The sequence below is a fragment of the Elephas maximus genome, chromosome 18, assembly GCF_024166365.1.
Source record: "Elephas maximus indicus isolate mEleMax1 chromosome 18, mEleMax1 primary haplotype, whole genome shotgun sequence".
In the NCBI taxonomy this organism is placed as follows: Eukaryota; Metazoa; Chordata; class Mammalia; order Proboscidea; family Elephantidae; genus Elephas; species Elephas maximus.
The window spans coordinates 17060849-17073507 of NC_064836.1; the positions used below are offsets into that span (position 1 = coordinate 17060849).

Consider the following 12659-nt stretch of genomic DNA (forward strand, 5'->3'; position numbering starts at 1 on the left):
TGCTGATCTGAGGCACCACCCTTTGCTACTAAGTGCGTACACAGTATCACTTACTGTTCTGACTCACCACAGGACTGCACCTCTGTTGGTAAGAGAACAGGATGCTCCGAAGAGTTCAAAATGCCTGGAGCCTATACCGTAAAAGGTGGAGGTGTCAGGAGCTGAGGCTGGAAATGTTGGTGAGGGCCAGGTTATGAAGGGCCTCACACTTTACTCTTGGGGGTTCAGAACAAAGGAGAAGGGGAGCCATTACAAAGCTTTAAGCAGGGGAATAAATGTGTTGCATTTTAAAAAGAAAACCCTGGATTCAGTGAGACGAGCTTAAGCCCAAGAGACTGAAAGGCACCTGTTACAACCATCCAGAGAAGACAGTGAAGGTGGTTTCAACTGCAGCTGAGGTAGTGGGCCTGGAGAGGAGTTGAAAGATTGTAGAGGTATTGATGGTCCCTGCGTGGTGCAAATGGTTTGTACTTGACTACTAACTGAAAAAATGGCTGTTTGAATCCATCCAGTGGTGCTGTGAAAGAAAGGCCTGGCAATCTATTTCTGTAAAGATTACAGCCAAAGAAACCCTATGGAACTGTTCTACTCTGTAACACCTGGGGTTGCCATAAGTCAGAAGCACCTAATTTTCCAAAGTAGAATGCCAGGCCTTTCTTCCTAGTCTGTCTTAGTTTGAGAGCTCCACTGAAATCTGTCCACCATGAGTGACCCTGCCGATATTTGAAATATTGGTGGTGTAGCTTCTAGCCTCATAGCAATATGCAAGTCACCACTGTACGACAAACTGATAGACACGTGGTGGAGATATATACATATCTACATATACATATTTGCTTTAAAATGGTTTCCATGTGTCTGCTTGGTAAATACCTGTATCAGGCCTTTGTGTTATACTTAGAACTGGATAAGCAGTACCATTCATATCCTTATTTTCATTTCTTTTTTTTATAACCCACTTGTCTTTTCTTATGATTTGTTAGAAATCACCTGTTTTCCGCCAGAGGTTCCAAATGGAACAATCATCTCCGGATTTGGACCCACCTACACTTACAAAGACTCTATTGTGTATAACTGCAAAGATGGTTTTATCCTCAGAGGCAACAGCGTAGTACATTGTGGAGATGATAACGACTGGCACCCTTCTCCCCCTGTTTGTGAGCTCAGTGAGTATGGACCGTGAGGTGTTCCAGTGCTTGGCAGATCATCTAAAGGTGCCAAGAAACATTAGTGGGGAGTGCATTTGTGTGCCTAGGCCCACTTTGAATCACAGTAGCCTTTAAAGTTAGATCAACAATTTTCTCCATTTTCTCTTGTTGGAGGGAAGAATGATTGCAGTACACTGTGCAAGGCCATGCATCACAAGAGCTGACAAATACATTTGTGCAAGTTGTGCACACCCCAACTCTAAGGGGCAGCATTCAGATCCTTCCTGGCTCTGGATTGTGAAATAACTACACCAAATGGTGGTGGCGGCCAGCTGGCAGTAGCAGTTCCTACCACCCCTCATACTTCCATACCCTCCAACGGTCTCCACAGCCCCCCCCCCAACAAGGTTCCTGACTGTTACTGTAAGGGTTCTGCCCAGGGGAGATTTGAAACAAGCCTCAGAGACTAGCAACTCCCTGCCTATGCCAAAGAGCTGAATTTTAGTTGAATCAGACTGTAGAGCAATTTATGCCTCAAGAAGTTGTCAAAAACAATAGAGCAATTAACTGCCAATTAGTTGTGGCTAACAGCTGTTCCATTAAAAATGTTTGAAGAGAAAATGTAATGAACACCCGCTTGGCAGTTGTTTGTATTCTATTTCCATGTCATGTGAACTAGGAACATCAGGACAGAGAAAAGAGGAGAAGACCCAAGGTCCAGTTTCAAAAGATGCTTGGAACTTGGTTTGTTCTTGCCAAGCCCTTAAATGATAAAGTTCCTGGTGTCCTTAGAGTGGGGGAAACAACTCTTGTCTATTTTCCCTAACCAGACCATGTGGCAGTGGCTTCAGTGACCCCCTCTGGTACTGTGCGCATTTGGGCTCTTGTCCATGTGTATTTTCTGTTGTGGCTGATTTTCACCAGTCACTGCAGCTAGTTCTTGGCTCAATGCACATGTGACACCCTTTGATACGACAGACTTATGGGTCACTGCGGCAGCCCTAGTAACAGTGTCCTTTACTCTCGTTCTTCCTTTATGAGCAGACAGTTGTATCAACTTACCAGATATCCCGCATGCTTCCTGGGAAACACGTTACAACTACAGGCCAAGAAAAGACAATATGTATAGTATTGGCACTGTGTTGAGGTACCACTGCAATGCTGGCTACAGACCCATTTCGAATGAGCCTACGACTGTGATGTGTCAGGAAGATTTGACGTGGACCCCATACAAAGGGTGTGAGAGTGAGTTTTTGTTTTTTAAATCTCTTTTTGTATATTAAATGTCCAGTAGATGCTAGGATTGTCTAATTGAATATAATTTTAATCCTCAAGATAAATTTAGAATTATATTAATTCAATAGAATGTTGTTAGGTGCCATAGAGTTGGCCCCAGCTCATGGTGACCCCGCAAAAGTCCCCGCAAAAAATGGATTGGGCATTGTTCTGTGCTGATCCATAAGGTTTCCATTGGCTGATTTTTGGAAGTAGATTTCCAAGTCTTTCTTCCTAGTCTATCTTTGTCTGGAAGTTCTGCAAAAACCTGTTCTGCATCATAGCATCACACAAGCCACCACTGACAAGTGAGTGGTGGCTGTGAATAGAAGAGTGAACTTTTACAGCCAGAAGGGATTGTAAAGGTCTTGGAGGAGCTGAAAAACTGCTACTTTGCTCAGAGTATCATCTCAATTGGAAACCCGGGTGGTGTAGTAGTTAAGTGGTAAGGCTGCTAACCAAAGGGTCAGCAGTTCGAATCCACCAGGGGCTCCTTGGAAACTCTATGGGGCTGTTCTACTCTGTCCTATAGGGTCGCTATGAGTTGGAATCGACTCGACAGCACTAGGTTTGGTTTGGTGTTATCATCCCAGTGTGAAATACCTACCTCTCCTTCACCAAGAGGCACTCAAGTGCTAAACACACTCTTCCCCACTTTCCTCGGATTTCAACAGCCCTATTTATTGACGTTCAGGATCAGCTACCCCTGGGAGGATAGTGACTTCTCTTGTCTTCTGGACAAGAAGCCCAAAGGAGCCCCAAAGTGAACAGGCATTAGTTGCAACTTATAAATCAACTGGACTCTATCCTGGTGAAAGTGTTCCCCTCTTCGAGAAGCAGGACCCCTAAACCCACAGCTTCCAGAGTTTTGGGGATGAGAAGCACAAATTTCCCAAATGGGACACTCAGAGTCATGATAAGTGGAGCCACTCATGCTTCCATCCCTTGGTTTCAGGATCCATGCATTTATTTTATTGAGGACCCAGTACCACATAGAAAATGATATTTGATTCAAAGTGAATGCTACTCTGGAAGGTAGTCTTCCATCATTGTAAAATATTGCTTCTTGGGGGCATTTCAATTTGACTTTAATAGGCCACTCCAAAGTCCTATAAGGGTGGCAGGTTCTGGGTGATGCAGTGTGTGATACAAGTGGTGGATCCCATGGCCGAGATCCCAATACCACACCTCTTGCTATCACACAAGTAGTAATTAGAGGTCTTTTATTGAACACAATGTTATGTGGGATCACTGTCAATCGGTCAAACAGTTCATAAGCCTTTAGATAGCAGTGCTGGCTGAGGTCCTTCAGGCAGGAAAGACAAGCCCATACTTGCAACGTGTGTCCATTTCTGTCAGAATAAATTGCTGGCCCTTCCAGGGTAGAAGAGTACAACATAGTCAACTTGCTACCAAGTGGATTTTTGGTTGCGTTTTTTTTTTGATGGATCGTATCATATCAGGCACTCAGTATCGCTGCTGGCAGGTTGTACATTCAGTGGCAGCAAGAGCCAGTCAGTCTTGTTAATTGAGAAGCCATGCTGTTGGGCACACGCTTATCCTCCAAACATGCCACAATGTCCTCTTGGCTCCTCTTCTTGTGCCAGCCCAGATAAGGCCAGCGACAGAGGGTGGCTGGTTTCAACAGACCAAGACTTTTTTTTCTCACTGGGTTGTTTAATGCTTCTTCAGTTTTGCAATATGCTCCGGCGGGTGGTAACATGCGAAATATAAAGCTTTCCATTTCCTGCCTCTCTCGTATGGCCACTCACCTGCTAATACCACAAATGTCCTTGTGCTCAATCTTCCAGTCTTTCTCCTTACAGAACCTTACCAGACAAACCTTCATTTCAGATCATGAATCCTAGTTTATTCCATCCTTGGGCCTCTTGTTCCAAAGCTCTGCCTATCAGTAGGATTCTCTCTTACTATTGTTTCTCTAGGTCACCCCCGTTTGGGAACTGCTGTCCGTTTTTGCTTGCTTACACACACCAAAGCTCAGGCTTTTTCTTGTTCTATTAGCTGGTTATAGTGGATAATCTATATAACCAGAAGTGTGAGCTAAGTACTAGTGAATAAGCATAAGGGGATTATGGAATTACGTTATTTTGCAACTTTCTTCGTATCAGAGTGATGTGGATTATTAAGGGAGAACTTGAAGTTAGGCCCCAGTATAACGTATGTTCATAAATTTATTCACTAGTATAAGGTTCTAGTGCAACAGTGGCTGGGCTCCCTGTTTGTGCAGCTTGCTCACACCATCTGGCCCTGCTCATGCTCAATCCCAGATGAACCACTTCCATCTTTTAATGGATTGTTCTTGAGTTTCCCAGGTCTTATAACTTAGTGGATCTGATATAACCCAGCTCATGATGGGTGATTCTGACTACATGGTCTCTTGATTTCCCAAGCTCAGGTGTTTTGTCTATATTCATGACCAAGTGACATGCCAGGAGTTATATCAAAAACATAATTTTCAGCTGTGGCACAAGTCCTTGCCTCAAAAATCTCAAGGGTATGTGATGTGATTGTCCCATTGACATATGTGTCTTTTCCTACTCCAGATGCACCTCCAATACTCTGCAAGAATGATTTTACTGCAGAGCGGACCTACCTCAGAGGCCTTTCCTACTTGTCTTAGTCATCTAGTGCTGCTGTAACAGAAATACCACAAGCGGATGGCTTTAACGATCAGAGATTGTTTAGGAGGCCAGAAATCCAAAATCAGGGTGGTGGCTCTAGGGAAGGCTTTCTGTCTCTGTTGGCTCTGGCAGAAGTTCCCTGTCTTCAGTCTTCCCCTGGTCCAGGAGCTTCTCAGTGCACGGACCCCTGCTCCAAAGGATGTGCTCTCCTCTGGCACTTGTTTCTTGGTGGTACAAGGTCCCTTTCCTCTCTGCTCAATTCTCTCTTTTATATCTCAAAAGAGATTAACTCAAGATACAACCTAATCCAGCATATTGAGTCCTGCCTCATTAACATAACTGCCTCTAATCCTGCCTTATTAACATCATAGAGGTTAGGATTACAACACACAGGAAAATCACATCAGATCACAAAATGGTAGACAACCACACAATGCTGGGAATCATGGCCTAGTCAAATTGACACACATTTTTCATGGTCTTAATTCAAACTGTAACACTAATACAGGCTCCACTCAAACCTGGCAGTGTTTTGTGCCACATAGCTTATAGGATGGTGCAGTACTCTCAAGTTAGGATCATGTAGCCTCTAGAAACCGAAGAGGCCTACTAGGAATTGTGAGTCTTCGCTCCTGAAGAGATACGCAAATTGAAATAATTTTTCTTTACTTTGAAAGAGATATGCTAGGATGCCCTGAACCCTGGAGCTCTCAAAATTTTTGACTGATGTGGCAAATCCCTGAATTTTCTCTCCTGTACCCTGGAGCATCATCATGCTAGCTCTTTCTTATTCATTCAGTAGAATTAACATGATGTCATTGGTACAGTGGATCAAAGTGATGTTCTGTGGGATATCCAGGTGGATATCTTCAGACTCTATCGAAATACAGCAGCAGAAATATATCCCAGGGCAAAACTGTAAATGTATCCTCTGGACCCTTCCATGTGAATGCAAACTCTTTCTGATACTCTTTTTTGATAGGGATAGAAAAGAAGGCCTTTGCTAAATCAGTGGCCTTGTTTATCTAAGGCTATATTAATCTTCTTTAGCAAAGATACCACGTCTGGTGCAGTGGCTGCAATAGGGTATAAAATGAGTATTCAACAGTCTACTGTCATTCTCCAGAATCCATCTCTTTATTTTAACGTACAGATTGGTGAATTAAACACAGATATGAAGGGGATCACCATGTCCGCATCTTGCCTTAGGCTTTAAAAGCAGCACTAAATTACCCCTCGCTCTCGATATATGATATTATTTTTGACTTACTTTCTTTGCTTGAGGAAGTGGGAGAGAGGCAGTATCAATGGCTTCTACTTAGTCTTCTCTGATGTGATAGCTCTTACCTTACAGGCCAAGGAACCAATATGGATGTTGTGCCAACTACCTATTAGATCTATTTCAATTACTTTTTCAGGAATCATGCAAATGACCACCAAACGTTCTAATGACTGAGCCATGATGTCTCCTGGTACCATTCTCAACTCAGACTCTACGTCTAATAGTCCTTAGATAATTTGCACCTTTCACCAGTGCATAGTTACCCACAAACATGGACAAAGATCCTCTTGAAGACTGAGGAACTCATTGCTATGCCTTCTTGCCAAGATGTGCTAGCATCTCTACTCCTGGGAACTGGCCTCTTCTACAGTTAATGATCTCTAGGTCTGGAAACTGGCCCAGGTTCAAACTCTGATTATGAATTTTTTGGAGCCAAGTGCTGTTAGTCTCCTGATCTTCCAACCTTAACTTCTTTTGGTTATGTAAATTGAGGAGCATCTTTGTTGGCTACTCATCCATTTTCGTCCTTATTTTCTATCAGCATCTTTTCATCTCCTAGGCACCCCTAGCTACCTGTCTGGCCTTGCCACTCATTATGATGATTCCATTCAGGAAGCATCTGAAGCATCTGAGCACCCCCTGCCTGCTATTACTATCAGTGAACCTAGTTCTTTATTGGCCTTTCCTATTATCAGCTTTGGCCTTTGATGCTGGTCCTCCTCTTGTGAGAGAATTCCTAAATGTCCTGCCCCCCAGACCTTCCCAGGGAACATAATCATCTGGTGGATTTTCCCCCTGACATAGCATATCCATTTCAGCATGATCACTTCCTTGATCACTTAATCCCTTCTTTATCCTTCTGCCGTGGCAATTCCAGCATTTCTGTCTCACCTACTGTGGGCCATCACTTTTTCCACGTTTTTAGGTGCTATCCTTGTACTGTACTTCTAACTAGTCCATCACTGTATGCCTCATCTGTCATTCCCAATGTTCAATTTAATTTCCATTTCTCATGCAGTGCTGGTGAACTCTGATAGTGCACTCTTTCAGAGAGGGCTTTCAGCCATGTCATGTTTTAGTAATTTTCAACATGCAAGTCATCATGTTATTTTTCTAAGACCTTCTTTCTGTAATTTTTCCAAATGCATTAGGTATATTCTTGGTGGGGATGGATGACCAGTTTTGACTGTGGGTGGGGTGGGGACTCAGAGATTGTGGATTTTCTGCCTTTGCAGTTCCTCACAGATGCACATCTCTCCATTCCGCCTGAACCCGCCTCTAGTACAACGGGACTTGGGGACTGAATCCGGCCTTCACACAAAAGTGACCCCTAAATAGTTTAAAGTTTAGTGAGCTTATCAAGAACATGGCAGAACTCCCTCACCCTCTTGGCTTTGAATTCAATTCGAGCATTCCTATAGTTCATTGGCCTCAGGGTTAGGAGACAGCAGGACAAGTACTTGGATTTACCAAGTAATCCTACGGGCAGAGACGAAAGGACAGAATGAAGCCTCTTACAGACCACATAGAGTCTAAGATGTCTTGTTTTATCAATTCTGGAAGCTCAAGCTCTCTCACTTTTCTCTCTCACCATCAAGGTTGCCATTTTCCTCCTAGCATTGCCCATGGACGTTATAAACGAATTTATTTTTATGGCAAAACTGAGTTTATGTATGAATGTGATACAGGATACACTCTGGTTGGACAGGCTAAATTCTCCTGCAGTTCTTCAGCCTTGTCACCTCCAGCTCCGCAGTGTAAAGGTAATTCCAGCTCCCTTTTCAGCTCAAGGCAAAGTGGGTGGAAATATCATGAGGACATTGTAAGCGAAGCTTCTTTCCAGCCTGAGGCAACACATATGCATTTTATTTTATTTTTAGCAATTAATATATGCACGTGGTGTCCAATGCAAAAAGTACAAAGAACTTACCGAAAAGGCAATCTTCCCCACTTTTTTTTCCCAGTCACACAATTGGTACCTTTAGAGGCAGTCTCTATGCCCAGTTTCTTGTATATATTTCCAAAAATATAGTAGTAGCAGTTGCATTTTATCTGAGAGTAGCTCAAGGCCTGAGCAAGATTTTTATGGAAAGTTGCTTAGAATAAATGTGGGCTCTTGTGGGCTAATCCCAGCCGTCATGAAGTGACAGGTAACTCCATCAGAGCCTCATGCAGGATACCACCTGCCCATTACATAGGTGGCGTGATGGGGGACTCTTGGTTTGCCAACCAGTTGTAGCGACAAGAGGAGTCAAAATTGGGTCTGATCTTTACATGCCTACAGCTATCTTATCTCTTTTCTAACAATAGTAACAGGAAATATTTGAAACCATTGTTTCATAGAAGGATAATGAGGCAAGAAGAGGAAAATTTTCATACCTAGTATCTTGCAGAAATCAAGACTGTGAGGGATAGTTGTTTTGAGAGTTGAGAATGTTATCATATTATTAAAACAAATTATGACCTTGGTAAGGTCCTCAACGTCTCTGCACGTGTCAGTTTTCTCCTGGGTAAAATGGATTAATAGCCATTTAATAGGACTGTTGTGAGACTTAGGAGACAATCACATAAAGTGCTCAGCCCAAAGTCTGAGATGTAGTCAACGCTCAAAAAAAAATGTTGACTAATATTATTGTTTTATCAAAATGAAAAAGTTAGTGCCCCTAAATATGGGTTATAGTTATTATCCTAGCCTATTATCATGTCTTTTTTCTTGGAATTACAGATTGCTTAAAATTGTCATGTAAGATTGCTTAAAATTGTCATGTCCTTTTTCTTGGAATTGCAGATTGCTTAAAATTGTGCTTCCATTACAGCTCTGTGTTTGAAACCACATATACAAAATGGAAAGCTGTTAGTGCATAAGGAAGAGTATACTGAAGGTGAAAATGTTATTGTGCAGTGCAGTCCAGGCTATAGGTTGGTCCGTTGGAAAGAAGCCGTTGCCGTCGATGGGCTGGTAGGCTCTCAAAATATCACTTGCTCAGAGAACAGATCCTGGTATCCAGAAGTGCCCAAGTGTGAGTGGGTAAGTGGCACAACTCAAGGAAGCTCCTGTCCTATCACACCCTAAAAGTCGTGGCTGCCTCTGAAGCACTGTCCCAGCCATCACTGGCGATATCTCTTTGTCAGGAGTCATTACTGAGTTCGTAAAGGTAGCTCAAAGGAGCCTACCTTCTCTTTCCACCTTGAAGTATCTAAAGAGTTAGGAGGGACAAGTTTTCCTGCTGTCACCTTAGAAAAGGAAAAACTGAGCCTCTTGTGGAGGGGCATCTCACAGACCCAGGAGTCCTGACTCTTTACTTTTCCTAGACCATATAATATCCTGTTGTTCTGTTTCTGGATGGTCAGCAGAAAGAGTATGGAGCCCTTCTGGGCTGATGCCTGTCCCTCTGGGAATGAGTATGGTGGGGCTCCAAGTGTTTTCTGGTTTTCCTTGCTCACCTTCCAGTTCTGAGTTTGGTCCTGGGCGATCCTGTAGTTGTCTCTTGTCAGTGATACACCACTCCTCACGATCAGAGATGAGCCACTCAACCATGTCCACCACTCTATCTCTTTTAGGAAGTCCCTGAAGGTTGTGAGCGAGTACTAGCAGGCAGGAACCTCATGCAGTGTCTCCCAAGCCCACAGGATGTGAAAATGGCTCTGGAGTTATATAAACTGTCATTGGAGATTGAACAACTGGAACGAGAGGGACAAAGAACCCACTCTGGAGCATCAAAGTAATTCTTCCTAAAAAAGGGAGGATAAGATGCCTTGCTGCCTTCAATTCTATACAGATAACTTCAGCAACTCTGCTGTCCCTTTGACATCATCATTTACAGTAATACTTATCTGGGTAGGAGAATTGGCCAATGTTCAGTGCTTTTAAGATTGTGAAATTATTGTTAGTCTGCCCTCTTGTGACTCATGTATTTGCTTTTCTGAATGCAAAGTGTAAATGCTTTCAATTAAAAATTTGCATATCAAAAACTATTTTGTTTTCATGGTCATTTGGGACTCCACGAAATGAGGGTCCTAAACAAACCCACTACTTAGAGTTAATACTCCTATTTTACTGTGTAGGTCTAGGAAATATGTACTTGAATTCTTAACAGTGTATTTTCCTGTAATGCCTTTACTTCACAGCTCACATGTCCAAATCATCCAGGTCCTTCAGGACCCTGAGTCGATGTCCACACACCCACAAAGTCTCGTCCATTCTCCCCACTTTGAATGGAGTTGCATTCTCCTCTGAACCCCATGCACATTGACTCTTCCTTGCCAAAGCCACATCCCAAGTTTTGCCTCACACAAAGGGCATTTATGTTTGTGCCTGTGTTCCTCCTTCCAACCTCAGAAAATGAACTCCGAAAGACTGACGAATGTTACCAAAGAAAAAATTGCACTACACAATGTTAAAAAGGCAAGGATGACTTTATTCAAAAGCATTGTGGCAAAGAGCTATAGTGTGGGAAGGTGAGAGGCAGGGACCATTGGAGGCAAGATGATTGTAATAGGGAGGAGGGAGATTATTATAATAGAGAGAGAGTAGAACAAATTCTGAGCTCTAATGAATTCTGAATCCAATTCAAACTGTTACTGTTCTGAAACAAAGAACTGCAAGGTTTTTTGTTTTAATAATATTGTATTTGTTTTCGGTGAAGGATTACACAGCTGTTTAGGTTCCCATTCAACAATTTCTACCCAAATGTTCTCATTGACATCAGTTAAATTGTTTACAGTGTGTGAACATTCTCATTATTTCCATTCTTGTTGCTCCATTTGCAAGGTTTTTAAAGGCTGAGGTGGGCTAGTGGAAAAATATTGAAGAAAGAAATTAAGGGGGGGTTGACATTGAGACAGGCAAGTGATATACTGCGTTCGCAATTAGAACCATTTGCCTTAGAATGCTTTCATTTTTCTGATAAGGTGCCTCGTTTCTGGGAGCCTCAGGAGGAAGAGGGAGACAGAAAGAAAAGGCTGTCTAAAGTGTATTCAAGCAGAGGAGCTCATTAAGCCCTTCTCGGTCAGTTCTTGCCAGTAAGCTGTTTTCCAGAACTAAAAAGGGTGGCAGGATTTCTCTAACCATCACTGTTCCCAGGCTCATAGGTGTAGGGTAAAATTTAACTTTCTCAATGTGAAACCCACCTATCAGCCACCTGAGTCTTCCCAAGTCTTCCATTCTATCTTGTGACCATTATTCCTAATACTACCTGAAAATGATGAGTGATGATCCCATACCCAAGAGGAAACCCAATATAAATCACCTTTTTATCTCTGATTCTCTTTGGAAGCTTTTATTCCTTTCAGTTATAACTTCCTCCAATTCCTGCCTCCTCTGAAATCTCTTTACACTCACACCTCAGCTCCTCTGGCTGTCTCATCTCTCTACTGTACATAGAACTCTGACAAATATGGTCTCTTTTGTTTAATTTCCCCAAACATACTCTGAGAAGGTACAGTGTACAGCACGGTTTCACTGAACATTAGGTGTGACAGAGAGACCTGAACTGTAAACTGTTAACGTGGAAATCTGTCTATCCCTGATCTTAAAAGCTATTTGCCTGCTCCTACTACCAGGAGTTTCTTTTATTGTCATCCTCCCTTCCCTGTGTACCTAGTGCAAAGGTTTGAACAGGGGAACTCTTTATTTATGTATATATGATTTATGGAGGTAAAATTCACATAACATAAAATCAACCAGTTTAAAGGGAACAATTCAGTGGCGTTTAGTGTATTCACTAGGTTGTATGACAACTACCTGTATGTAGTTCCAAAATCAGCCATCAACTCAAAACAAAATCCCGTATCCATTAAGCAGTTTCTCCCATCCCCTCTTGCCCCAACCCGTTTCAGCCATCAATCTGCATTCTGTCTCTGTATCTTTTCTGGATATTTCATATAAATGGAATCGTAGGGTATGTGTCCTCTTGTGTCTGGTTGCTTTCATTTAGCATAGCACTTGGAGGTTCATCCACATGGTAACATGTACAGTAATTAGTTCCTTTCATGGTTGAAGAAGGTTTCAAAATATGCATGCCCACCGTTTGTTTATGCATTCATCCACTGATGGACATTTGAGCTGTTTCTAGCTTTTGGCTATTATGAATAATGCTACCATGAAAATGCACAGACTTGTGCTTCCTTGGTACCTGTTTTCAGTTATTTTTGGAACATACCTAGGAGTGGGATTGCTTCTGGCATGGAGGTAACCTTCTCACTAATGCACAAGCCGTATTGATTTTCTTCCATCCCGTTTTCACACATCAATGTTCTTTTATTCTGTTTCTTTTTTCTTTTTTTAATTGTACTTTATTTAGTTGAAAGTTT

The 12659-nt window shown here is 42.4% G+C and overlaps 1 protein-coding gene across 4 annotated transcripts in view; it reads left to right on the forward strand.

The window, feature by feature from the left end:
- The window catches only part of C4BPA (complement component 4 binding protein alpha), a 114017-nt gene that overhangs the window by 49228 nt on the left and 52130 nt on the right, over positions 1-12659 (forward strand). For 3 of the 4 annotated variants that reach the window (XM_049858554.1, XM_049858553.1, XM_049858555.1), the window contains exons 7-11: positions 984-1166; positions 2193-2393; positions 7946-8110; positions 9164-9375; positions 9909-10311. In XM_049858554.1, the coding sequence (XP_049714511.1) occupies positions 984-1166; positions 2193-2393; positions 7946-8110; positions 9164-9375; positions 9909-10073 (926 nt within the window). In that variant the 3' untranslated portion in view covers positions 10074-10311. Of the gene's footprint in view, positions 1-983; positions 1167-2192; positions 2394-7945; positions 8111-9163; positions 9376-9908; positions 10312-12659 lie in introns of those variants that run through there. The other variant, XM_049858556.1, reaches the window with a different exon arrangement.